The sequence below is a fragment of the Macaca thibetana genome, chromosome 14, assembly GCF_024542745.1.
Source record: "Macaca thibetana thibetana isolate TM-01 chromosome 14, ASM2454274v1, whole genome shotgun sequence".
Classification (NCBI taxonomy): Eukaryota; Metazoa; Chordata; class Mammalia; order Primates; family Cercopithecidae; genus Macaca; species Macaca thibetana.
Genome location: NC_065591.1, coordinates 835,496 through 863,129, shown reverse-complemented (window position 1 = coordinate 863,129; position 27,634 = coordinate 835,496). Strand labels below are relative to the sequence as shown.

Below are 27,634 nucleotides of genomic sequence, written 5' to 3'. Positions count from 1 at the left end.
TCAAGCTGGGGTCTTCACGCTAACTACTCGGTGCGCCTATCCTTACAGGAAGAGGCGTTAGCTTCTCCCTCCTTTAGCTGGGAAAGTTCTAGCAACACTTCTGGCATTATGAAGGGAAAACCGTCAGTCTAAAAGCTCTGCCAGAAGCACACACAAGCTCGGCCGGGGTGTGCGCACCGTGCTCCGGTCCCCGCCGGCGCCTCCCGTGCTCTGCAAGCAGCAGCTCTGTGAGGCTTCGGAGAGGAGGGATTTAAAGACAATGTCACAGGAGGGTGAGACCAGCTGAAAAAGAAAGGGACTCAAACTAGCCAGATGGAAGGGGAAGAGACTTGTGCACAGTATTTTTAGATGCATTATCAAAAACTGACACTTCAATATGGAAGACTGCCTGTTTTCTTTTTGCTGCCCAACACCACAGGCAGACTACGATTGCCTGATTTTCATATAGCATCTGGAATTATCTTGCTATTTTAACAAAATAAGAAAACCGAAAAACTTCCTCAGAAGCCTCCTCTAAGTCCCACATTATGCTGTCTCTGGGCATGGGGGCAATGAAACCAAGGATATTAGGCTGAAGGTCATCTGAACAGATTAGTGTTGGAGTAAAATTTAGGAACTGCGTGGAGGTCTTATTACCATAAAAGATAAACATCCGACCTAGAAGGAAACACAAACCATTTTTTTCACACACATCATTTTACACTTACCCTGAATATTTACACTGAAAAACAAGAGCCCCCCCCCCACACAATCTTCAGCTGAATCAAAATTCACTGTTGTGATGCATGACTGTTGTTAAAATTAAGAACAAATTTTTTCCAGTTTTAGAACAAGCACACCAGTGTTGGAAACGGGCGGGGTATCTCCTCCACTCAGAGGTAACTTCTGCCCTCCAGCACCCTCCTCTCTCGGCCCCTCCTGCACACTCACATGGGATGGATGAGGTCACACGCGTATGCACGGGGAAGGACCTACAGAAAGCCCTGTCCGCAGGCTGGGCTACAGCTGGAGGGGCCTCGAGGGACGCCACAATCACACAGGCTGCTGCCGGCCCTGCCCCACGTCTGCGACACGTAAACACAGGCCGGCCCCGGCTGCCTCCCGTCAGGAGACCCGGCTGGCCTGCGTCCAGCACAGCACTGGTGCTGCACACGGGCCCTCACGGCAGCGGCTCACGCACAGCACTGGTGCTGCACACGGGCCCTCACGGCAGCGGCTCACGCACAGCACTGGTGCTGCACATGGGCCCTCACGGCAGCGGCTCACGCACAGCACAGGTGCACGTTTTGGATGTGTCGCTGTTTTTATTTACATCACAGTAACAAATCTTTGTGCATCTGTATGCCCCTTGAATTCAGAAAGGAAACCTCGAATATTCTGAAAAGGGTGAACAGTTTGGCATCACTCCTCCCACAATTTAAAAAACCAAAACCAACACCTAGTTGAAGCTTTCAAGGCCCAGAGTTTAAAAACTTAAACCAGGACTGAAAGTACCATCTGTTTTCAATGCAGCATTTCCCACAAGAATTACTCTGACAACCCTCACTTTTCTAACAGATCCCCGGTGGGCAAGCAACTAATTCTCTTTTTTCACACTCTTTCCGTGTTTTTCACAAGCGAAAGACAGAGCAGTCCTCAGGAGGCTCAAGGCAGGCACTGAGAGGAGGCAGGTCCGCAGCCAGGGCCCCTGTAGCCACAGGGTTCCCTGCACAGCGTTTTTTAACACTCAAAGGCTTTTTTATGTCCTTGTTCTAAACTGTGGTAAAACACACAGAACCTAACATTCACCTTTCTAGCCGTATTTAGGTGGACACAAGGACGCAGGAAGTGCAGCCACACTGCGCAGCCACTGCCACCACCATCTCCAGAACGTTCTCATCTTCCCAAACTGAACTCCGTCCCCATTAAACACCAACTCCCCATCCCCCTGGCCTAGGCCCTGGCACCCACGAACTACCTTCTGTCTCTATGAAGTCACTGCTCTAGGGACCGCATGAGTGGAGCCACACAGGATTTGTCCCTGCGTCTGCCCGTGTCACTGAGCACCATGTCCTCAAGGTGCATCCGTGCTATTTTATGCATCAGAATTTCATTCCTTTTTTTTTTTTTTTTTTTTTTTTGAGACGGAGTCTCACGCTGTTGCCCAGGCTGGAGTGCAGTGGCGCCATCTCGGCTCACTGCAAGCTCCGCCTCCTGGGTTCCCGCCATTCTCCTGCCTCAGCCTCCTGAGTAGCTAGGACTACAGGCACCCGCCACCGCGCCCGGCTAATTTTTTGTATTTTTAGTAGAGACGGGGTTTCACTGTGGTCTCGATCTCCTGACCTTGTGATCCGCCCGCCTCGGCCTCCCGAAGTGCTGGGATTACAGGCTTGAGCCACCGCGCCCGGCCTAGAATTTCATTCCTTTCTGCCGTTTCATGGCTGAATAATATTCCACTGCGTCGACGGACCACATTTTGCTTATCTAGTCATCCACCCACGAACATCTGGGCTGTTTCTAACTTCTGGGGATTGTGAATGCTGCTATGGATATGGGTGGACAGGTACCTCTTTAAGACCCAGCTTTCGATTCTCTGGGGTCTGTCCCCAGACGTGAACCTGCTTGGGTCAGAGTGATTCCACTTTCTTTTGTGTTTTGAGGAACTTCCCACAGTGACTGCACGACTGTACACTCCCACCAGCGGCACACAAGGCTCCAATGTCACCATGCCCTGCAGACACTCCTTTTCCTTCAAGGTTTGTTTTGATGTGTGTGTTATTTATTAATGAATGGATGAACAAACAACAGGGTCTCGCTCTGCTGCCCAGGCTGCAGTGCAGTGGCATGATCTCAGCTCACTGCAGCCTCAAACGCCTGGGCTCAAGCGATCCTCCCCCCTCTGCCTCCCGAGTAGCTGGGACCACAGGTGTGGACCACCACATCTAGCTAATTTTTGTATTTTTTGTAGAGATGGGGTCTCACCATGTTGTGCAGGCTGGTCTCAAACACCTGGGCTCAAGTGATCCTCCCACCTCGGCCTCCCAAAGTGCTGGAATTACAGGCCTAAGTCACCAGACCACCAGGCCAGACTGTTTATTTATTTACAGAGTCTCACTCTGTTGCCCAGTGCAGTGGCATGATCTCGGTCACTGCAACCTCCACCTCCCAGGTTCAAGTGATTCTCCTGTCTCAGCCTCCTGAGTGGCATGCACCATCACGCAGAGCTAATTTTTGTATTTTTAGTAGAGACAGGGTTTCACCATGTTAGCCAGGCTGGTCTCGAACTTCTGGCCTCAAGTGATCCGCCTGCCTCAGCCTCCCGACATGCTGGGGTTACAGGCGTGAGCCACCACCCAGGCTACCTGTTTGTTTTATAACAGCCATCCTGGCGGGCTGAGGTGGTGTCTCGCTGTGGTTTTGACTGGCATTTCCTTCATGACTTTGTCCATCTTTTCAGGTGCTTACTGAGCATTCCTGTATTCTCCCTGGAGAACGTCTTTTCAACAACTTTGCACCCACCCCTCCCCCGCGGCCCCCTTTGGTTGTAGAGATGGGGTGGGGTCTTGATTTGTTGCCCAGGCTGTTCTTTTGCCCATTTTTTAATTGGGCTGCTTTCTTACTGACTTATGGGAGTTCTAAGAGAGGGTTTCATTAAGTAATTAAAACACATACCTAAATTCTGCCGAAATTCAGACTTAAGTCCAATTTGAAGCAGCTGATTTTCAAACAACACACCATTGTTTTTACAAACAAACCTAGGGGGAAAGGGACAGTGCACGTGTCACTCAAAGCCACCTGCAGAAAACACAAGGGTTTGTTCTGGGAAAAAATTCATAGCATGAGGAGGCCAGAAAAACCTCTATGGGACACAAGGGAAGAAAAAAGTGGAAAAAGATTCCAAGGACCATCCTGACAAATAGCCACAGGTGGACAGTGAGCAGGGCACAGGGACGCGGGCACAGCTCCAGCGAGGCCTGTGAAGACAGTTGGTGCAGCTGCTTTCTAGGAACACGCTGGTCCACGTGTAACGGCCTCTCACGGCCCCAGACAGGACACGGGCGCGAAGGCATGCACACAGCTCTGGCCACGCCACAGACTCCATCCAACACGGGGGCCGGACTTCCACCCAGTGAGGGCCTCGCCATCAGAGCCTGGCTGCTCCCCGCTGATGCACACGCACACAAGGGCACCCAGCCATCCACCCACCAGCAGCACAGCCCTGCAGGGCCCTGGGCGCCCCCATCTCCCCTCTGGCCTCTCCTCTCGCCCCATGCGTGGTTCGTATCTACACTGCACAGGGAGCCCAGGGTTTTGCTCACCACAGGGCACCTATCTACACTACACAGAGTTAGGGGAAAATAAAATAGCATTGGTTAGTTTTCATTTGTGTTTCTCTCAGAAGAGCTTCAAGTTTTCTGACCTCCTCTAGGAAACTATAACTCCACAGTGACCTGGATCCAAAAGAGAGGAGAGGGAGGCAGGGCAGCAGCACAGGGCTCCTGGGTGCACCCAGCACAGAGATGGACGTGGCACTGATTCAGACCACAGGGTGGGAAGGCAGGAGCTCACGGTGCCGCCCCCTCGCCCAACCCACCCCAGTGCCTAAGAAGCAAATGCTGCCTGGCAGCAGCCTAATTCTGAAATCTCCACACCCACCTGCGCTGACGCCGAGGAGATCAAGGTCAGCCACTCCTACGCTCACCCAGTCTCCACTAACTGCACCACAGCTGCCACCCTGGAAGGTCTGAGTGCTGCCGACCTGAAGATCAGCTCATCGGCATCCTGCCATATGGAGACCAGGCCAGGAAGAAGACGGAGGAAGCAGAGACAGACAGCAAGGGACAGTGACGGGTGGCCCTTGGCTTGCTCTCAGGGCCAGGAGGGCGCTGCTCGCCTCACACTGCCCCACTCCAGCCTGCCGAAGCCACAAGAGCCACTGAGGCAGCAGTCCCCGCACACACCTCTGGAGGCCACAGCCGCCCCCTGCACAGCCCGGCAGGCTGCCGGTCCAGCTCCAGCCACATGCAAAGCTTCAAAAGTCAAGTGTGGTCCAACCAACACACAACACAGGATGGTCATCCACAACACGGCCTGGAACACGTCTACTGCGCTTCACCCAGGACAGCCACAGCCGGCCACCAACAAAGCCGAGGCCACTTCACAGGAGGAGCCGGCCGAGGGAGAGGTGTCCACTGTGCCCCGGGATCGCTGCTCTGCCCACAGCCAACGGTCTCTCCACACAAGAGGCCACGGAGTTTACACTCGTGGTTTCGCCTAAGCCACTTTAAAGCAAAATCTGTCAAGGACATGGGAGGGGCTCCGACTGATCACCCATGACGTGGCGTGACAGAGGGGCCCTCGTGGTTGGCGTCTCTGCTTGGTTGCTTGCTTTTTAAAAGGTCATCCCAACTACAACCTGGCCTGGAGGAATTTTTGGGGAAAATGCAAACCACTCTGCAAGGCCACAAGAATGCAGCCGCCCTGTCCTGTGAGCCATGTTCCAGCAGCCACCACAGCCGGCTTGCCCAGGCACTCTGTGCCTCCATCTACACCAAACACACGCAGACACCTGATGACCCTCTGTAGCCAGATCAAAGCCAAGATGACCACATGCACAAGAGCCCCAACGCTCGGCCAGCTGGAGACAGCGCCACCCAATGTGAGGCGTGCACAAGGCCATGTGCAGCTCCCAGCACAGCTGTATGGAGACGGGGCAGGCATGCGCCCAGCAGGGAAGGGCCACGGCTGCCACGGACTGCCCAGCCCCTGGTCCCTTCCTGCCACCGAGACACTGAGGAGTGGCCACCACCAGAGCCCTGGAACCTGGATTCTCAATCGCAAACACAACGACTCTAAGAGCAGTAAGAAGACTGTTTTCAGCCCAAGTGGCGATCTGCACCAAACACCACGCTGGCCTGCCTCTCCTAAGTCCTTTTCCAACACGTAACAGGAAACAGAACTCACATGCAACATGAATACAAAGAACTGAAAAACATTTTAAAACACCAGAATTCTATTACAGTCTTCAAAACGCGGGACCAAAAGGCCATTCCTCAAAGGCTCTCTAACCTCTATCTGAGACAGAAACCGGCACCTGCGCTCCCACCCACAGGGCAGTGGGGGAGGGGAAGGGGGAAGGGTAAGGAGAGAGGGGGAGGGGAGGGAGGAGGGAAGTGGGGAGGGGAACGGGCGTCCACTCCGGGATCCTCCGCCAGACATGAAAACAAGCAGACGGCTGAGAGCAGCCAGCAAGGGGAATGCACAGCTGATGAGCCCAGCAGAGAGGGCTGGGGAGAGCACGCACCGGGGAAGCGGTTGGCACGGACGATCTGAAGACCATGGAGACACTGGCAGAGACCACTGCATGTGGGGAGCTGGGAGGTGCCCATGCATTGGATAGAAATTAGAGCAGGACAAGCAGCAAAGACAGGCTGCCCTCGGGGGCAACCACAGGGTGGAGGCCGAAGGTGTGAGCAGGGCAGGCCTCACAGGAGGACTCGGCAAGTTAGCAACTCAAAGACAAGAGACTGGGCCTCCAGGACAGACACATCAAGACGGCTTAAGTCAGAGTGAAAAGCAGCCCAACTAGACAGGAAAGAGGCGAAGAGAGGAAACGAGCAGCTACAAAGAGTGTTTACCAACACTCAAAGAAAGAGCAGCTGAAGCATGATCGGACACAGCCGCCGGCCAGACCCTGTGGCTTCTTTCATGTCCTCTTTTCCTCCTGAGAGGAATGTCAGCCCTTTATCCAATGCACACTGCAGTCCACAAGTCAAGGTTCTGAGGGGAGTTACACAGCAAACCCACCCACGACACAGCAGCTCCCACTCTCTCCCCCAAGCAGTAATTTGGGAGGTAAACTCCGCTGCCCACCTCTGTCCAGCTGGCCGCGGCCACACCGGAAGTCAGGGGGCACGGCAGTCCCGTGCCCGTCTGCAGGACTCAGGAAACCTGACTACCTGGCAAAGTTGTCTTCGGAGCCAGGAGCGAGAGGCGCGACCACAGAGGCCGAGTCTGAGAACACGTCCACGAGCAGCCCGCCGCCGCCGGAGGAGGGTGGGGGGCCCACAGGGGCGGGGGGGGCGGCCCCCAGACCCAGCAGGTCTGCCGACGGAGAAGGCGTAGACTGGAAGAGAAGGAAGGAGAGCATCAGCAGAGAGCCTCCCTGGCCTGGCCGGCCCGGGCAGCTCACACCTGCACATCCTCCCCCACGGCGCCCGCTTGGCAGCCATGCACTCCCGGGGGGCTGGGGCAGGCGGCACACGGCTCAGTGAGTGACCAGAGTGAAGGCTAACAGCCACTTCCTGAGTACATCCCAGAGTCCAGCCTAAAGATAACTGCACTTAAAACAGTCATAATTTCACCAAGACACCCTACTAAGACATTTTTTCACAAATGCTATTTGAATGAAAAAAATCTCAGAAAAATTTTGCCACGAAAGACATAAAAAATAAATACGTGGTTTAAGAAATAAGATAATGCAGGCTGGGCGCGGTGGCTCACGCCTGTAATCCCAGCACTTTGGGAGGCCGAGGCGGGGGGACCACAAGGTCAGGAGATGGAGACCATCCTGGCGAACATGGTGAAACCCCATCTCTACTAAAAATACAAAAAATTAGCCGGGCGCGGTGGCGGCACCTGTGGTCCCAGCTCCTCAGGAGGCTGAGGCGGGAGAATGGCGTGAACCCAGGAGGCGGAGCTTGCAGTGAGCCGAGATCATGCCACTCACTCCAGCCTGGGCGACAGAGCGAGGCTCCTGGGGCACATTATTAGTTTAATCGTTAAATCATTATTAATCACTAAAAGTCTACAGAACAGAGACTTTTTAAAAATAACTGCTTTTTGGCTGGGTGTGGTGCCTCACGTAATCCCAGCACTTCGGAAGGTTGAGGCAGAAGGACTGCTTGAGCCCAGGAATTTAAAACTAGCCTGGGCAACACAGCAAGAGACTGTCTCTGTTTTTGCTTTTTTTGAGACACTCTCACTCTGTTGCCCAGGCTGGAGTGCAATTGTGCAGACTCATTGCAACCTCCACCTCAAGCGATTCTCCCGCCTCAGCCTCCCAAGTAGCTGTGGCCGCCACCATGCCCGGTTAACTTTTGTATTTTTAGTGGAGACGGGGTTTCGCCATGTTGGCCAGGTTGGTCTTGAACTCCTGACCTCAGGTGATCCGTCCACCTCAGCCTCCCAAAGTGTTGGGATTCCAGGCGTGAGGCACCACACCTGGCCCCAGTAATTGCTCTTTGATCCTGGGCAAAGGCATAAAGAAAGAGCGCCTATGATCTCATGATTAAAGTCCCACAACAGGCACAAGCAGCTGCGCAGTTCATCGCATGCTTACCCATCCAACAGGGCAGCAGGCTCCCGAGCAACACCCCAGTGGCCTGACCTCCAGAGCTCAGAGCTGCTCTGGGTTCCATGGGTCCTGCCCTGCAGTAGCCTGTGCACCAGAGGGACTCAGGTACTCCCTATAAAAAGGATACTCAGCCGGGCACGGTGGCTCACACTTGTAATCCCAGCACTTTGGGAGGCCAAGGGGGGGCAGATCACGAGGTCAGAAGTTCAAGACCATCCTGGCCAAAATGGGGAAACCCCATCTCTACTAAAAATACAAAAATTAGCTGGGTGTGGTGGCGCGTGCCTGTAATCCCAGCTACCCGGGAGGTGGAGGCAGGAGAACTGAAACTGCGAGGCGGAGATTGCAGTGAGCCAAGATCACACCACTGAACTACAGCCTGGCGACACTCACACTTTGACACTGTACACCAGGGGCTCTTGGTGGAGAAATCCGCCACTCAGCTAAGAGCTTTCGGGAGATGTGGAGAGTTCTGACTATCACAACAATATTGGCATTTCACAGTCAAAAACCAGAGACAAAAGACACCCTGCCTTGAAGACTGTCTTGAGTAACTTTAGAATGTTCCACTGGACATCTAAGAAGGTAAAAAATGAGTTTGTAATTATCTGAGACTCCATCTGAATGCCATTTTACATTAATGCAAAGTTAAGTTGTCACACTGCACTTTCAAAAAAATTACATGTGCAGGTATGTGATATATGAATTTTACTTCAAGATAAACGAGGCATCACAAAGTGTGTTATGCAAAAAAGGTGCAGGTCAGAATGGGGGCAGGAGGAGTCAGAATGGGGGCGAAGGCAGTCAGAATGGGGGTGGGGGGAGTCTGAATGGGGGCAGGAGGAGTCAGAATGGGGGCGAAGGCAGTCAGAATGGGGGCGGGGGGAGTCTGAATGGGGGCAGGGGGAGTCAGAATGGGGGTGAAGGGAGTCAGAATGGGGGCGAAGGGAGTCTGAATGGGGGCGGGGGAGTCAGAATGGGGGCAAGGGGGTCTGAATGGGGGTGAGGGAGTCAGAATGGGGGCAAAAGGAGTCAGAATGGGGGCAGGGGGGTCTGAATGGGGGTGAGGGAGTCAGAATGGGGGCAAAAGGAGTCAGAATGGGGGCGGGGGAGTCAGAATGGGGGTGGGAGGAGTCAGAATAGGGGCAGAAAGTCAGAATGGGGATGGAGGACAGTCAGAAGCGGGGCAGGCTCCCAGGCTCTGCTCTTGTGACTGAACACCTCTGCAAGAGATGACGACACGGGTCTCACGTGCTCCAAGGGTGGGAGGTCACAGAGGAGCTGGCAGAGAAGAGTCCCAAAAATATCCAAGGCGTGTCTCGATGAAACCATCTGAGGGTGGCACTTCGCTCCCCACGCCTGGGACAGCTCCCGCCAACACTGTGGTCTCCACAGCCTGACAAAGCTGTGAGCTATGTGGGAAGCCATCGGCCTTGGCAATGCACCTGCAGCCCAAATGGAGACAATTCCTCCTCTGCATCTAGTCACAGATGTTACCCCTGGTTCCTGCACTGATTTAAATACATCTATGGCTTTTGGTTTTGTTTTTTTTTTTTTGAGACCGAGTCTTGCTCTGTTGCCCAGGCTGGAGTGCAGTGGTACGATCTCAGCTCACTGCAACCTCTGTCTCCTGGATTCAAGCAATTCTCCTGCCTCGGCGTCCCGAGTAGCTGGGATTACAGGCACACACCACCATGCCCAGATAATTTTTGTATTTTTAGAAGAGACAGGGTTTCACCATGTTGGCCAGGCTGGTCTTGAACTCCCAACCTCAAGTGATCCGCCCACCTCGGCCCCCCAAAGTGCTGGGATTACAGGTGTGAACCACCGCGCCCGGCCATCTATGGCTTTTAACTGCTTTCTAAAGTAGGAAAGCCCTTTGCCCTAGTAAATGAATTTGTACCTGAAACGTTACCACAGATGGTAATAGCGAGGCTCCAGGATAATAGAGACCTGAAGCCCACTTCGGGTTCCTCATCCCCTCCTCATTCTCTCAGGCCTGGGAGACCCTCCTCGGGGAGCAGACCTGGCTCCTGGGCCACACCAGTTCGCCTCCTCCCTCCAATAGCAGGACAACTTGAGGGGTGAAGGTTTTGCCTACAAGGGCCCCAGGCTCCTGCATGTGAGACCAGGCAGCCTCTGATCCCCACACCCCGTGCTCCCCGGCACACCCGAGGACACGCACACCACAGCCTCCCCCAAGGAGCTGTGTGCAGAGAGGATGCTCAGAAGAAGTAAAATGTTCTGGCCTCATCTATGATCGTAAATAAAAGACATTTTGGCCAACGTGACACCAAGATAAAGCCACGGCCTTTTGTGGGAAAGGCACATGTGCTGCTGCCACCCTGAGGCCCCTTCACGGCCCACACAGAAGGCCCTGAGCAAGAGAACTTCGCTGGGAGTGTCTCCCCATAGGGAGGTCCCACTGGAGCTCCTGTGAGCAGTGGGGGCTGGGAGTGTCTCCCCATAGGGAGGGGCCTCACTGGAGCTCCTGTGAGCAGTGGGGGCTGGGAGTGTCTCCCCATAGGGAGGGGCCTCACTGGAGCTCCTGTGAGCAGTGGGGGCTGGGAGTGTCTCCCCATAGGGAGGGCCTCACTGGAGCTCCTGTGAGCAGTGGGGGCTGGGAGTGTCTCCCCATAGGGAGGGCCTCACTGGAGCTCCTGTGAGCAGTGGGGGCTGGGAGTGTCTCCCCATAGGGAGGCCTCACTGGAGCTCCTGTGAGCAGTGGGGGCTGGGAGTGTCTCCCCATAGGGAGGGCCTCACTGGAGCTCCTGTGAGCAGTGGGGGCTGGGAGTGTCTCCCCATAGGGAGGGCCTCACTGGAGCTCCTGTGAGCAGTGGGGGCTGGGAGTGTCTCCCCATAGGGAGGCCTCACTGGAGCTCCTGTGAGCAGTGGGGGCTGGGAGTGTCTCCCCATAGGGAGGCCTCACTGGAGCTCCTGTGAGCAGTGGGGGCTGGGAGTGTCTCCCCATAGGGAGGGCCTCACTGGAGCTCCTGTGAGCAGTGGGGGCTGGGAGTGTCTCCCCATAGGGAGGCCTCACTGGAGCTCCTGTGAGCAGTGGGGACAGACTGGAAAGCACAGGATAGCAAGGAAGCCCACACACCACAGCTCTCGGTCAGAATGGAGGGGCCTACACACCACAGCTCTCGGCTCAGAATGGAGCTGCGTGCCTCAGCCACAGACACCTCCCTAAGGAACCCACCCGCCAGGTGCCACTGACCATCAGGAGTGAAGCCGAACTCCGAAAATCCACTGAATGAGCCCGGAAGGGGGACCCCTCCAAGGAGGGACCTTACAGAAATGCTGAACCTCACTGGACCCTCATCCCCCCTTTTTAGATGGCAGCACACTGCTCTTACTCCCAGGGTCCAGGAGTTTCCATCTGATCCCAAAGCCACAGTCAAGGCCAGGCCCTCCAAAGTCCACCCTGAGCCTAACTGGACAAATCTGGGTGTGATCAAAGGCCTGGGGTATGGGCACACCTCATTTCTCAGGACCCACATGAAAAAGAAACATCAAAGAAAAACCAAATAGAGCCTGACAACAATCCTACAGCCCCTCTCCGTGCTCCCTCAGCGAGTTCCTCTTAACGTCAAAGCAGCTGGAGGGGAGCGAGAGCACCTGGTGCCTTCCCAGCTTCAAACAGGCAATTCCAGGTTTCCATGGAAGGCTTCACAGTGCCCTTGCTGAAAGCCGGCGGCCAGGAATCCCTGCACACCAGCCTCCCGTGGGTCACATCTTCCTGCCCTCGCCTCCTCACCCAACTGGGGCTGGGTCCTCCTCTCTGCAGGGCAGAGGCACTGCCGGCCCAGCGCCCACGGGGAGGCCCCTGCTCTGGCAGCTCACAGACAAATCTCCACAGGCAAGTTTCTGTCTCCAGAAACCTATGTCAAGACACTCGAAGGACAGGGAGAGATGGATTAGAGGAATGACAGAGGCCTGCAGCACCAGGCACCTGGCTACTGACGTCCCACGGGAGGAGACAGGATCAAAAGCAGGTCACCAGCTCCACAGAGCACGTGAGAAACACAAGCATGAAGGTGTTTAAGCGTGAAGGGAAGATGCCCACCTGGGGGGAAACAGCTACATCTTTCATTTACCTCATTCACTCCAGGATCAGCTCACAGGCAATTCAAGCCTCCAGAGGGCAGGCACAGCAGCATGCCACCAACAATGCAGAGAGAGGCCAAGGGGGACAGGGCTGCATGGAGGACACGAGGCGGGGCAGGGTGGGGGGAGGAAGAGGGGAAGGGAAGACTGCTCAATGAGATATCAGCCTCAGCCAGGAGGGGGAGGAGGGGGAGGGGGAGGAGGGAAAAGAGGAGGAAGAGGTGGTGAGGAGGAGGAAGAGGAGTGGGGAGTAGGAGGAAGAGGAGTGGGGAGGAGGAGGAGAGGGAGGAGGGAGGGAGGAGGAGGAGGGAGGGAGGGAGGGAGGGGGAGGAGGAGGAGGAAGGAGAGGAGGAAGGGGAAGGGGAAGGAGGTGGAAGAAGAGGAGGAAAAAGAGGAAGAGGAGGGGAGGAGGAGAGGGAGGGGGGGAGGGGGAGGGAGAGGGGGAAGAGGGAAGGAGAAAGGCGAAGAGGAGAGGGGCAGAGGGAGAAGGAAGGGGAGGAGGGGAAGGGGAGAGGGGGAGCAGGAGAGGGAGGGGGAGAGGGGGAGGAGAGGAAGGGGGAGGAGAGGAAGGTGGAGGAAGAGGGGTGAGGAGAAGGGGGGAGGGGAGGGGAAGGTGGAGGAAGGGGGGGAAGAGGGGAAGGAGGGAAGGGGGGAGGAGGGGAAGGTGGGGGAAAAGGGGAAGGAGGAAGAAAAGGAGGGGGAGAAGAGGGAGGGAAAGGAGAAAGGTGAGGGAGAGGACAATGAGGTGGGAAAGGAGGGGGAGGAGGGGGGAGGAGGGGAAAAGGAGGGGGGAGGAGGAGGGGGAGGAGGGAGAAAGAGGGGAGGAGAAAGAGGAGGGGAGGAGGAGGAGGGGGAGGAGGAGAGGAAGAGGAGGGGGAGGAGGAGGGGGAGGAGGAGAGGAAGAGGAGGGGGAGGAGGAGGGGGAGGGGAGGGGGAGGGGAGGGAGGGAGGAAGGGGAGGAGGAGGAGGAAGAGGAAGAGCAGGAGAAGCTACTGGGCACGATGTCAGGCTGAGCCTGGATACCGGCCCCATGGCAGGCCCTGCACTGTCAGCCAGAGAGGCAGGACACATGGTCAGCAGGGCACATAAGCAGGTCCCTGCCAAGGAGTGCCAGGACTCCGACACGAGCACCCTCCCAACCAGCAAACTGCCAGGGCAGGCACCACCACACGTGCTCACCCCACAAAGCCCTGCTGATACCAGGTAGCAACACTGGTTGCCACCACTGGACCTGCGTCCTGGACAGAAGATTCTCTCTCCAGAGCTCCTCTAACTGGACAAACAGAAAGCCCGTGTGACCCCGACAGGAGCCCTCCCTGACAGTGCAGAGGGGGGACAGCCGGCAAGCAGAGCCAAGCAAAAGCGCAACTATCCCAACGACACTTCTCTCCCGACAAATACCACAAGACACTCTCAGCCATGGGACTATTCTCATCACATCACACATACAAGGAAAACCAGATCTAACCCAACTCACTAGAGAAAACCTCGAAGAGCAGGGCATGAGAAGTCCTCTCTAAATCAACAAAGCATGTGTGGACAGTTGCCTGGGTGAGGCAGTCCTACAGGAGAGGGGACGGCCACTTCCCCTAAAACAAGTCACCACAGCAGATGTGGGAGCTGAGCTGGACAAGACAATGGTCTGAAGGAAGCACCTCGCCCAGCAAGGACAGTGGCCCCCGGGACAGGCCAGCGGGGTGTCCAGTAAGGACAGTGGCCCCTGGGAAAGGCCAGTGGGGAGTCCAGCAGGGACAGTGGCCCCCGGGACAGGCCAGCAGGGAGTTCAGCAGGGACAATGGCCCCCGGGACAGGCCAGCAGGGAGTTCAGCAGGGACAGTGGCCCCCGGGACAGGCCAGCAGGATGTCCAGAGCCACAGTCGGCACCTGGGTTCTCAGTACATGCTCCTCCCTGACAGGCAAATGCTCTGCTGGTCCCAAGTCTTGGGGGTGAGGCCCTCACAGGTCTGGGTACACAGCAGGTGAGGAACCCACCATGGCACTGGTGCTGGCCGGGGCAGGCTCGGGGCCCCCATTCACATCCACACTCCTCTCCCGCTTGGTGTCCTCCAGGTCTGTCACTGTGCTGGGGCCCTTCTTCTTCTTGAGCTTTGCCAAGATGGAGGACTCCCGCTCCGGGAACGGGGGCATCTCCTCCAGCACGGTCGCCTTGGAAAGAACACAGGGTGGGCTTGGTCAGAGTCCCTGACCTCCCACCCTCAGTCAAGCCAGCCCGAAGGATGGGGGCCTCCTACCAGGATGTCGGTGCTGGCCACAGTGCTGAGCCGCAGGTACTCCACGGCGCGTTGCTGCAGCTCCACGTCTGCATTCCTCAGCTGGCTGTCGCTGCGCAGCACGTCCTGGATGGTCGGCTTCACCTCAGGAAAGAGGTTCACGAACTTGATGTAGGTGGACAGGAGCAGCGCGCGGGTGGGGACGCTGCATAGGTGGAACTTGGAGTGCAGCAGGTTGAACTGGATCAGCGGGCTAGGGGGGTGGGGAGAGCACAACATGGGAACGCCATCGTCCCCTCGCAGGCTCCAGCATGTCCCCGCAGGGGACGGACAGCAGCAGGACCCCCTTGCCTGCACCAGAGGCCGCTGGTCAGGACCCTCTTCCAGCTCCAGATCCCACTGCAAGGCACCCCTTTCACAAAGTCAGCCATAAACCCCATGTCTCTATTTTCTCCTAGAATCCCTGCTTTTTTTATCAACTGAAGGAAAACAAAAAGACGCCGATTGGGAGCAGACAAGGCTCTGCGAGGCCTCCCAACAAAGCCAGCTGGCACCTCGCCTCTTGGCCCCGACTCGCAAAGGGCCTCTCACCTGGATCTCGGGTCTCCGGCTATCAGGTTTCCAAACTCCCCCAGGATGTAGCCGCCCACTTTGACCAGGTTCTCGTGGCACGCGGGAGCCTGAAGAGCCTGTGAAGCACAAACACAATGAGCCGGGGTGGCAGCCAAGTGTCCAGAGCTAAGGCGAGGCAGGCACGTCCTGGCACGGTGCACCCTACACCAGCACCAGCCCCTCAACTTCCTGGAGACCCCAGTCCAGGTGCCCATCCCTGCCTTCCTCAGCACCCTCAGCACCTGTGTCAGCAGCAAGGAACCCGAGGCTGCCACACGCTGACCTGCCCTGGAGGGAGCTGCAGGGTCCAGAACAGGCTCCGGCCGGGGAGGTTCTGCCAGCGTCCTCATGGCACACCCCTTCCCGGTGGCCTAATCCTCTCCGATGGACAGGGCAGGCCCCGCCACGGCAGGCCCCAGCATGCTCTCACACACACAGGGGCCGGCTTTCTCAGATGGCCCCCAGAGAGCCAAAAGTTTGAGAGTTAAGGTGAGAAGAAACTGGGACTCTCGTGGGGCGCCAACAGCGGAGGAACTAAAGCCTCAGGGAAGAGCTGAGGGGCAGGAGGGGTCAGCGACAGCCCTCGGCACCTCCACCCAGCCAGGCTGGAACCACTCACTGCTCACCTTCCGCGACTGCCCTCCACCCCATCCTTCCTGCCGTCCTGCGGGCCATACCTCGAACACAGTCTTGGCTGCGTAGCCCTGCACGTCGTCCCGGTTGATGACGATCTGAATGACTCGGTACCACACCTCTTCGCTCACGTAATCACCAGCAATTCGGATCAAGTTCAAGATGGTATCCACGTACCAGGTGTAGTCCACCGCGTACTTCTCTGCCAGGATGGCGACCTTCAGCACCTGCAGGGGACGGGCTGCTGAGGGCCGGCACCTGCAGGCCGTGGCAATCCCAAAACCAAACTGTCATCTAAAGTCAAAGTGAGGGTTTCAGAAGCACCTAAATGTGTCTACAAAAGTTTGGGACATGCAGAAAGCTTGAACTAGATTCTCAAAAAGGGCCATGAGCCCGAAAGTTTAAGATTCCCTGACTTAAACAAGGAAAGCCAGGAAGAGGCGGAGACCAGCGCACAGAAGGCCACGGCCACAGCCAGGCCACCTGCCACCTGGGCCCTTGTCTCCCAAAGCCCCGACACCTGGTGGCAGCACTCCTCTGATCATGCCACCCTGGGCTCCTGGCGGCCACTTCTCTGGTGGTTTCCTCCAGCTCTGGCCAGTCTTTCCTGCGAGCCTCACCTGGGGGTTCCCCTTCTTCCCCTCTCTGGCTCACTCTTATGGGGGCCCCTGGAGGCACCTGCCCAGCCCACACCCACGTGGCAGCCACTCACATGGAGCTCTGCCAGGCTGTCCAACACCAAACTCATCTCCCCAAAGTCACCTCACCTGGAACCAAGCCCCCCTCCAACAGCACCAGCTGCCAACACCAACGCCAGCAGGCATCAAGACCACGCGCCTCCCGAGGGCACCCCCAATACCCTGCCACCCCTCCACACACCGCTGCCCCCTCTCCACACCCTGCTGCTGGCCTCTCAGGCACTGGTGACTGGGCCCCCCCCTCCGAGAGTCGCTGCCTGGAGCCTGGATTCCCAAATCCCAACCTGACTCCGTGACACTTCCAAGGCATCATTCCAAAACGTACTACTGCCTCTGAGCCCTATCCTCAGCCCGGGGCTGTGCACCAGGGGCCCTCAGGCCTCACTGGTAGGGTCCCCACCTCTGCCTCACATGCCCTTCTCCCCACCTTGTGCTAAGTCACCTCCCACCCCTCCACAAACGGCTGCTCTGCCCTCCCAGGGGCCTCTGCACCATCATCCTCTCCAGACCAGGTCACTACCGCCTTCTGCAGTCCACATGGCCCCCCAGGAGTGTAATGCCTCCTGAGGCCCCCAGAACATAGGCACTTCCTCTGGCCATCCCGCCCACAGTGCAGCACCCACAGTCCTGCTCTCAATCCGTCCCCCTCTGTGGACGGGAAGGTGCTGAGTAGGCAGGGAGTGGGCCACGTCCAGTTTGGACACTTAGCACCTAGCACAGCCAGAGAACATGCTCTGCCATGCTCGGCTGAAAGGACGGGGGAGGGGAGCACCACGCCCGGCTGAAAGGACGGGGTGGGGGGAGCATCATGCCCGGCTGAAAGGACGGGGGAGGGGAGCATCATGCCCGGCTGAAAGGATGGGGTGGGGGAAGCACCATGCCCGGCTTAAAGGATGGGGTGGGGAGAACACCATGCCCGGCTGAAAGGACGGAGTTGGGGGAGCACTATGCGGCCTGAGACAGAGCACCTGTCTTACTCCTCGCAGCAGGAGCCAGCTGAGGATTGCCACTCATCACGTAGAGCCGCTCATCACGCAGAGGGGCGAGAGCAGACACCGGGCTGAAGAATGCCCAGGACCTCAAAATCTGCTGTATTCAGAAGCACACTGCTTCTGTCTCTGTTCAAACCACCCAGAATGACGACCAGGAACGAGGCTCCTGTGACGGCCGTCCCCAGAGCCAGCCCCATCCCACCACAAGTGTTGAGACCAGGCCACACTGCCCCAGCCAGGCCAGAGAGGGTCCACTGGCTGCAGTCAACAAGCACCTGCCTGGCCACTCTACAGACAGCCCTGCCCTACACCAAACGCTCCCCGTGGTGCCTGCCCTTGGGGCCTCCTGCCGGGAGTCGGCCCACCCCTGTTCCTGGGCCCCTCAACTTCCCAGGCCCACTGCCCTGTCCTGAAGGGTGGACAGTCCAGCGTGAGAGTCACCTCCTGGCCCCCGCCCTCTGCAGGTCTGCAGTGCCTCACTGAAGCTCAGTCTGTGATAATTTCACCCCTCAGCATTGAAGTCCCAGTACCTGGGCCCCTCCGTTCACTAAAGACCCCTGAAAACCTGCATCTCTCACCTGGGCATAGCCACGCCCACCCGCCCAAAGCGACCTGTCACCTGCCGCCAGCTCCGACCATGGCTCTCGGCAAAGCGCCCAAGGAGGCCTCGAGCTGTACTTTGCCCAAAAAGACAAATAACAAAGTGTTTTCTATACAATGGAGGCACTGTCTCAGCCTCAACAACAGGCTGTGGTCCTGGCTGGTGACAGTGGCCAACCCCACATGAGGACACCCGGGCCTGCCCCTTAAACCCCACCATCCACAGACAGTGAGCCTGAGAGGCCTGTGAGCATGGTGGAGGCCTCAGGCACTCTCCTCTGCTGACCATGTGGCCTCCACAAGGGTTCCTTCCCTCAAGTTTTGGATCATGCTCAGTCTTTCATCCTTTCTTTTTTTTTTTTGAGATGGAGTCTCGTTCTGTGCAATGGCGCGATCTCGGCTCACTGCAAGATCCGCCCCTCCCGAGTTCACACCATTCTCCTGCCTCAGCCTCCCCAGAAGCTGGGACTACAGGTGCCCACCACCACGCCCGGCTAAGTTTTTGTATTTTTCGTAGAGATGGGGTTTCACCGTGTTAGCCAGGATGGTCTCGATCTCCTGACCCCGTGATCCACCCGCCTCAGCTTCCCAAAGTGCTGGGACTACAGGCGTGAGCCACTGCGCCCTGCTGATGCTCAGTCTTTCACACATACAGGTTCGATGAGCTTCAGCAATTTGGCAAGTATGCACGCCTACTTTGTGGATAAAAACAACATGGGAAATTAAGCTATGGCCTAGATCCCGTCCTTCCCAGAGATCAAGAGAGAGACACAAAAAAAAGCCAAGCCACAAAGGATTAGTTCAAGGGCTCAAAATGCAACATAATTAAACAAATAAAAGAATTTTGCCCACAGGAGTCTGAATTTGTACAGCCCCAGCGTAGATGGCTACAGCCTCACTCAGACCTGCGGCTGCAGTGCCGCCACCGAAAGGACAGGCAGGCCACAGAAGCCACGCGGGGCAGGTGTTTTAGTTATTTTCTTTTTTTTTGAGATGGAGTTTCACTCTTGTTGCTCAGGCTGGAGTGCCGTGGCAGGATCTCGGCTCACCACAACCTCCGCCTCTGCCTCCCAGGTTCAAGCGATTCCCCTGCCTCAGCCTCCGGAGTAGCTGGCATTACAGGCACGCGCCACCATGCCCAGCTAATTTTGTATTTTCAGTAGCGATGGGGTCAGGGTTTCTGCATGTTTGTCAGGCTGGTCTTGAACTCCCAACCAGGTGATCCACCCGCCTCAGGCTCCCAAAGTGCTGTGATTACAGGCGTGAGCCACCGCACCCGGTCAATAGTTATTTTCAAGACCAAATGACTCTACCAAAAATGAGTTGTTTTTTTTTTTTTTTAAAGACAGGGCCTCGCTGTGTTGCCCAGGCTGGAGTGCAGTGACATGATATCGACTCACGGCAGCCTCAACCTCCTGGCCTCAGGTGATCCTCCCGCCTCTGCCTCAGGAGTAGCTGGGACCACAGGCGCCACCACACCCAGCTTGAAAATGTGGATTGAAATGCAGAGGCAGAGGAGCCTTGTATCCAGCATCTCATGGGTTCTCAATCAAGCCCTGCGGGACAGAATCACAGAGCACGAAGGAAATTCCGCCCCTGAGATTCGTGCTTGTGGCAGGAGAGGACTCAGAGGCCACCAGAACTCACAATCTCTTCTCGGATGGAGTAGTCGGCCGTCTCCAGATAGCTCAGCATCTCGGCCACGATCTGTGGGGCATTGCTGCGGTCGCACATGGCATAGAGGAGGTCCACGGCCCGCTGCCGCACGCTCACGTCCCGCTCGGTCTGGGGAACAAAGCACAGAGTAAGAGGCCGCAGGAGCAAGGCCCAGGCTTGGGGATAGGCCCGGCACCGCATCTCAACGCCCACCCTGAGCTTCCGTCACACACATCCAGGTCCAAGGATCCGACCTGCACTCGGGCCGCATGTGTCTGGATGGTCCGGAAAAGAGTTCCGCTTACTCACCCGGCCCTCCCACCGCACAGGCAGGTTTCGCTAGGTCCCAGTGCACTGCCTGGGTTCCCTCCGCTCGTCCGCGCCTCCTTCCGCACAGGCCAGCTTCGCTAGGTTCCAGCGCACTGCCTGGGTTCCCTCCGCTGGCCCGCGCCTCCCTCTGCACAGGCCAGCTTCGCTGGGACCGAGCGCACTGCCTGGTGTAGACAGCCCGGAATAGAGTTCCGCCTCCTCGCCCCCGCCTCCCTCCGCACAGGCCAGCTTCGCTAGGACCAAGCGCACTGCCTGGTGCAGGTTATTAAGGCCTCTCTTCCATGCAGCTGAAGACCCCGCTGCCTCCGACACTGCCGTGGAGCTGCCCCAAGGCAGGTTCTCACGCCCCACCCTGGAGCCCGTGCTGATGAGCCCCCAAGAGGCTCTGCAGCATGAGAAAGCCCGAGGTCTGCATAGCTCTGCTCCCAGCAAACGGCAGGAGAGTGGGCACTGCCAGCCCTAGCACTGGCCGTATTAAAATGAGCGTCCAGCCTTTCTGACAATAGGGATTGACTAAAACACACACCGAACCAGGACCAAGAAGAATCCAGAATACCAAACGCCCACCACGAGCCCCTCGCACGCCACCCAGAACACCCGTGAGCTGCACACACACGTGCGGAGGGCCGGGAGCGGCCCTGCCACAGCCTGAGGCTGAGCCAGACGGGAGACGTGCAGCTCCCCACCTCCCACCTCCTAACACATGCACACCGGTGACTAAGGACGTGGCAGACACGTCCTACATGGAACAAACCCTCGGGGTCGCTCTGGAGTCTCATGAAGGCTGGCAATGGCCAACCTCAACTGGGTCTTCCAACTCTGAAATTTTAACCCCCAAATAAAGTGAGTTTCCTTTGCAAAAGGAGGATTTTCTCAGAGATGAGGGAAAAAATTTCATCTTTCTACCAAGAAGAACTATTTCTACTTGTTGGCATTATGCACATGCAGGATGGCACACGGGGACCTGCCCCCAGCAGGGAAAGGGCTGCCAGGGACTCGTGTGCTCAGCCTAACCAGCAGAGCAGGGCCGTCCTGGCCATCGCCAGGCAGCATGGCCCTCAACTGTGGTGTGACCTCCCAAGAGTAGGTGACAGGCAGAGGCCAGCAGCACCAGCCACCACCTCCATCTCTGCGGGGAGTCAGGAAGCACTGCGTCCCCCCAGCCTTCACAGGAAGGCCCACAGCACCTGCTCAGGGAGTGAGCAGACCCCGAGGACAGGGCACTCGCCTTCAGGGCGTTGATGACAGTCTCGATGTGTGTCTTGACAGCCTCGTGGGAGAACTCGGAGCTGGCCAGCGTGCACATGCTCTCCAGGGCCAGGTAGCGCAGGTTGGTCTCGCGGTGCTGCAGGAACTGGCCCAGCTGGTTGCAGGCGCGGACGAGCAGGTTTGGCTCACTGCATGGAGGGAGGGGAAATGGGGGGGCGGTTTCCTCAGCAAGTGTGACACAAACTGGACAGAGCCTGCGTTCCCCAACGGGTCCAGATGGCAGATAGCAAAGTCACACCACACTCACCTCCACCGCACTGCTCAAGTGGGAACTCGGGAGCCTCCCCGGATGCACCTGACCCCTACCCCTGACTTCCGTTTTGCGTCCATTCTGTGCATCCCCCCAGTGACAGTCAGCAGCCCATGCATCCACTGGAGCTTCCCAGCACCTCCTGAGCCTCAATCTGCATGAGGCTCGCAGGAGGCCGGTCAAGCTGTGACCGGCAATGGGGTCTCAGCCAGAGGCACCAGCCCGGGGCAGGGAGAAGGCTGAGAAGGCTGGGAGCGTGGCTGCTGCCCCACTCACTCTACTGTCTCTTCAGAACGTGGCTTCTCCTCACATAACAACAGAGCTTTCTCTAAAATGGGAAATTTCACTTTTAATAGCTCCCAGCTCTCTCAGACTGAGTTTTCATCATTTGTAAAAATGCTGTAGTAGCAAATGGGTGGTGTTCACTAGCTGTAGAGAGCGTCTGCCCACAGCCTGGCATGTTTCCTCATTATCGGGAGCCTGGTGGGAGCTGCAATCTCATTCTCACAGGACCCTAAAGCACGGCACCACACGCAAGACCCACGCCAGCCCACATGCAGTGCACCACAACTGCTGAGCAGAAAAGGCGTGGGAGCAGAGGAGGCAGACACTCCGGGCCGTGTGGTGGGAGCAGAGGAGGCAGACGGTCCGGGCCGTGTGAGACGCTCCGGGCCGTGTGGTGGGGGCAGAGGAGGCGGACGCTCCGGGCCGTGTGGTGGGGGCAGAGGAGGCGGACGCTCCGGGCCGTGTGGTGGGGGCAGAGGCGGCGGACCCTCCGGGCCGTGTGGTGGGGGCAGAGGAGGCGGACGCTCCGGGCCGTGTGGTGGGGGCAGAGGAGGCGGACCCTCCGGGCCGTGTGGTGGGGGCAGAGGAGGCGGACGCTCCGGGCCGTGTGGTGGGGGCAGAGGAGGCGGACGCTCCGGGCCGTGTGGTGGGGGCAGAGGAGGCGGACGCTCCGGGCCGTGTGGTGGGGGCAGAGGAGGCGGACCCTCCGGGCCGTGTGGTGGGGGCAGAGGAGGCGGACCCTCCGGGCCGTGTGGTGGGGGCAGAGGAGGCGGACCCTCCGGGCCGTGTGGTGGGGGCAGAGGAGGCGGACGCTCCGGGCCGTGTGGTGGGGGCAGAGGAGGCGGACCCTCCGGGCCGTGTGGTGGGGGCAGAGGAGGCGGACCCTCCGGGCCGTGTGGTGGGGGCAGAGGAGGCGGACCCTCCGGGCCGTGTGGTGGGGGCAGAGGAGGCAGACCCTCCAGGCTGTGTGGAGCGGCCAGCCACTCACCCTGTGCCTTGTGCTGTGTGGATGGGCACAGCCGTTTCCAGCACTGCCCTGGGACCCTGGACCCACCAAGTATGGCTCTATGCCCAGCAAAGTCACAGGACATGTGCACATGCCCCCATCCCTGTCTCCTCTCCGTTCCATGACACGAGAAGCCAGTCAGGAGTGGGGATGCTCAGGAGAAGGAGGAAAAGGCCCTTTTGGGGGATGAGACCACAGTCAGCAAAGCAATTCATGGTGAGCTCAGAGGATGAGCCGAGCGGCACAGAAAGAAAAGGGTCCAGCAGGGAGCAGACAGGCAGGACGAAGGGAAGGCCCGTGGAGTGGACAAACTAACTAGACATGATCAGCCCAGTCTCATGCCAATGAGAAGGAACATATGTGCGTGCGCAAGATGAAGTTCGCTCCACAGGCAGCCGACACACCTGTCATGGTGAATGATTAAGCTGATCGCCTCGAAGAGCACGGCATTCTTCGCATTGGAGTGCTGGACTTTCTTTGACTTGGGTGGTTCTTGGGCTTTGTTCAGGATGGTCTCCAGGCACTCAGTCAGGCGGCCTCGCACTGCAGGGTCTTCTGGGCAAGACAGAATGGTGCTCACCAGGCTCCAGTGGCCCACAGCCCACCCTGCCCCTCCCGGCTGTACCCATACATCATGAGAGCATTTTTAATATAGTTCATTCACATCTGTGTACCCAGCTGGGAGCATTTACAAAACTGAGAAAGGCCGGGCACAATGGCTCACTTCTGTAATCCCAGCACTTTAGGAGGCCGAGGCAGGCCAGTCACCTGAGGTCAGGAGTTCAAGACCAGACTGGCCAACATGGTGAAATCCCGTCTTTACGAAAATGCAAAAGTGAGCTGGGTATGATGGCAGGTGCCTGTAATCCCAGCTACTCAGGAGGATGAGGCGGGAGAATCGCTTGAACCCAGGAGGCAGAGGTTGTGGTGAGCTGAGATCGCGTCATTGCACTCCAACCTGGGCAACAAAGGGAGACTCCGTCTCAAAGAAAACCTGCACAGATCTGATACTATAAAAGCACAATAGACCCAAACCCTAACAAAACTGTAGGCTCTGCAATAATTGCTCCACAAAAGCCAGCGCATATGGCAGCACTGGCAGAAAGGTCGATGAATCAAGAGGCAGGGCTAGTAACACACTTCTTAAAATAATAAACAAACCACTTAAATCTGAGACAGGGAATCAGACCGGCGCTAGTGCAGCTTCAGGAGCCGCGGCCTGCGCGTTACCTGGGGGTGGGTAGCACTGCAGCAGCCTCAGCAGTTTGACAGACAGCCAGGGAGCCGGGACAAAATAGTAAGTGTAATCCTGAAGATCTGTTGATGCGGACGTCACGATCTGTAAGACAGCAAAGGCAATCAGACACGCTGCTGGGCATGAGCCCCCGCTGCAGGGACCCAAAGAAAAGTAATACGCACTCCTCAGGTCATGCCTGAGCTGCAAAAATGGTTTTGTTTCATGTGCCAGGAGCGTCTGACACTGTTTGGTACCCCCAGGTTCGCTGTGAGAGGGCTGTGCTATCACTTGGCAACACGCTGCCGCAGCTGAGTGGCAACCCTCACTCGGTACAAGACACCATAGCACCTGGATTTGAAACTACAGTCTTTCCTTTGTGGACCAGAACATGAATGAAACGAAAGAGAGAGCTTTAGGCTCCTCAGAAGGAAGAAGCACACCCCCACCCCCAGAAGCCGGCATTCTGACCCTACCCCACAACCCCACAGTTCCCCCCGACCACAGGTCAACCCAGATGGTGAGCTCGCTGAGGCAGGGAGGCTGCCCGCCTCACTCACATCCCATCTCTTTGTCCAATGCGGCCTTTGGCTTGGCAGATCCTCTGTCAACCTCCCGAACAAGTGACAATCACGACCACCTCACATTTCCACTGACATACAGCCCAGTGTCTCCTGTTTCTGGGAGGTCAATGTAGTTCCTCCCTTCCTACAAAGCTCACATGTGCGACACTTTTAGGCCATAAGTGAACCCATTTAGAAAAGTTCACCCTGACTCCTGCCCTAAGCTGCAAGATGCCAGCCCAGACTTGGGTCACAGACTCCTGCTACAGGGAGGCAAGTTCTAGGCTGTCTGTCAAAGACAGGGCTGAAAGGCACAAACACAAAGCAGGAAAGGCAAGAATCACAGCACTTCCGAGACAGAGACACGGCCAACATGAGCTGTCTCTCAAACATGTACGTAGCTAAGGGCAGGCTGAGAGAGAAATATATAGCCTTAACTGTACATATTTGAAACAAATATAAAGAGAAAAGCAACAAAAATTCATCTCAAGGGTTTAAGAAGAGACTAGGCTGGGCGCGGTGGCTCACACCTATAATCCCAGCACTTTGGGAGGCCGAGGTGGGCAGATCACGAGGTCAGGAGATCGAGACCATCCTGGCTAACACGGTGAAACTCTGTCTCCACTAAAAAATACAAAAAACTAGCCAGGCCTGGTGGCGGGTAATTGTAGTCCCAGCTACTAGGGAGGCTGAGGCAGAATGGTGCGAACCTAGGAGGCGGAGCTTGCAGTGAGCCGAGATCGTGCCACTGCACTCCAGCCTGAGCGACAAAGCAAGACCCTGTCTCAAAAATAAATAAATAAATAAATAATAAAAAGAGACTAGCAAATTAACCCAAAGAAAGTAGAGGAAAGGAGGCCGGACGTGGCGGCTCCTGCCTGTAACCCCAGCACTTTGGGAGGCCAAGGCAGGCAGGATCACTTGAGGTCAGGAGTTCGCGACCAGCCTGGACACTGTGGTGAAACCCTATCTCCACCAAAAATATACAAAAATCAACTGGACATGGAGGCGAGGGCCTATAATCCCAGCTACTCAGGAGGCTGAGGTAGGAGAACCGCTTGAACCCGGGTGGAGGTTGCGGCAATCCGAGATCATGCCACTGCACTCCAGCCTGGGCAACAGAGTGAGACTCTGACTCAAAAAACAAAAACAAAAAAGAAAAAGAAAAGAAAAAGAAAACATGCACAGTTCCACAACTTATGAAATAAATTAAATTCATAATTAGAAAGTTTCCCAGCCAGGGCCAGGGCGGTGGCTCACGCCTGTAATCCCAGCACTCTGGGAGGCCAAGGCGGGCAGATCACTAGGTCAGGAGATCGAGACCATCCTGGCGAACACGGTGAAACCCTGTCTCTACTAAAAATACAAAACAATTAGCCAGGCATGGTGGCAGGTGCCTGTAGTCCCAGCTACAGGCTTAGGCAGGAGAATGGCGTGAACCCAGGAGGTGGAGCTTGCAGTGAGTGGATATTGCGCCACTGCACTCCAGCCTCGGGGACAAAGTTAGACTCCGTCTCAAAAAAAGGAAGTTTCCCGGCCAGGTGCAGTGGCTCACACCTGTAATCCCAGCACTTTGGGAGGCCAAGGTGCGCAGATCGCCTGAGGTCGGGAGTTCGAAACCAGCCTGACCAACATAGAAAAACCCCGTCTCTGCTAAAAAATTAGCCAGGCATGGTGGTGCATACCTGTAATCCCAGCTACTTGGGAGACTGAGGCAGGAGAATTGCTTGAACTTGGGAGGTGGAGGTTGCAGTGAGCCGAGATCATACCATTGCACTCCAGCCTGGGCACCAAAAGCGAGACCCCATCTCAAAAAAAAAAGAAAGTTTCCCACAAAGAAAACTCCAAGTTCAAGTGGTTTTACCAGTTAATGATAAAAATTGTTTGGCAAACTAGATAAAGGAACTTCTTTAATGTGATGAAGAGTATCAACAACAACAGAATTCTAAAGCAGACATCATGCTTAACGGCGAAATATTCAACACAAAAAACGGACAATCCAGGGTAAAAATGGGTAAAAGACTTACGCACTTCACAAAACAAGACAGCCAAATAGCCAATCAACAGGCCAAGTTGCTCAACCTCATTGATAATCAGGAAAATGTAGATTTAAATCACAAAGAGGCCAGGTGCAGTGGCTCATGTCTGTAATCCCAGCAGTTTAGGAGGCCAAGGCAGGTAGATTGCTTGAAGTCAGGAGTTCGAGACCAGCATGGCCAATATGGTGAAACCTCATCTCTACTAAAAATACAAAAATGAGCCAGGCGTGGTGGCGGGTGACTGTGGTCCCAGCTACTCCAGAGGCTGAGGCAGGAGAATCCCTTGAATCAAGGGGACGGAGGTGGCAGTGAGCCGAGATTGCACTACTGCACTCCAGCCTGGGCATCAAAGTGAGACTCCATCTCAAAAAAAAAAAAAAAAAAAAATCACAGAGATCCTACTATACACCCAGATGACTAAAACCCAAGGGACTAACACCACACATGCCAGCCTCCGCCTCCTGCTGCTGCTGCGAGACCCGGGTGCACCACAGGGGAAGCTGGTCTGGCAACACCCTCCTCCTCAGGTTCAGGAGCTGCAGCCCCCAGCTGAGCCATGCCACTCAGCAGACACGCGCAGCACCTCACGTACATGGAAACCGAGGGACGTCCCAGACTGCTCATGCTGGAGGATGCACAGCAGCCTCAGAGGACAAGGAGCTAAGTGTTCAACAGGACAGCGGGTAAACTGCAGGGGTCAATTCACACAGCCGATTCCATGAAGCATCAAATGTGAATGTATAACAGCTGCACACAAAACAAAAGAACGTGTGCTGCAGGTCCAGCTGCAT

General features: G+C 56.6%; 2 protein-coding genes across 11 annotated transcripts in view; one reads left to right on the top strand and one right to left on the bottom strand.

The window, feature by feature from the left end:
- The window catches only part of POLR2L (RNA polymerase II, I and III subunit L), a 627,758-nt gene that overhangs the window by 456,794 nt on the left and 143,330 nt on the right, over positions 1-27,634 (top strand). The window contains exon 1 of one of the 9 annotated variants that reach the window (XM_050757999.1): positions 9,383-9,387. The exons of 7 other annotated variants lie outside the window; for them this stretch is intronic. The gene's annotated coding sequence lies outside the window, so the exon portion shown is untranslated. Of the gene's footprint in view, positions 1-9,382; positions 9,388-13,111; positions 13,117-27,634 lie in introns of those variants that run through there. One more of the 9 variants, XM_050757997.1, reaches the window with a different exon arrangement.
- Positions 1-27,634, bottom strand: part of AP2A2 (adaptor related protein complex 2 subunit alpha 2) — an 86,211-nt gene that overhangs the window by 3,770 nt on the left and 54,807 nt on the right. The window contains exons 7-17 of one of the 2 annotated variants that reach the window (XM_050757849.1): positions 24,238-24,346; positions 23,412-23,562; positions 21,426-21,594; positions 19,859-19,996; positions 15,966-16,148; positions 15,268-15,365; positions 14,698-14,929; positions 14,438-14,611; positions 6,939-7,105; positions 3,652-3,734; positions 568-657 (exon numbers count right to left, since the gene is read on the bottom strand). In XM_050757849.1, coding sequence (XP_050613806.1) covers positions 568-657; positions 3,652-3,734; positions 6,939-7,105; positions 14,438-14,611; positions 14,698-14,929; positions 15,268-15,365; positions 15,966-16,148; positions 19,859-19,996; positions 21,426-21,594; positions 23,412-23,562; positions 24,238-24,346 — 1,594 coding nt within the window. The remainder of the gene's footprint in view (positions 1-567; positions 658-3,651; positions 3,735-6,938; positions 7,106-14,437; positions 14,612-14,697; positions 14,930-15,267; positions 15,366-15,965; positions 16,149-19,858; positions 19,997-21,425; positions 21,595-23,411; positions 23,563-24,237; positions 24,347-27,634) is intronic. The other variant, XM_050757850.1, reaches the window with a different exon arrangement.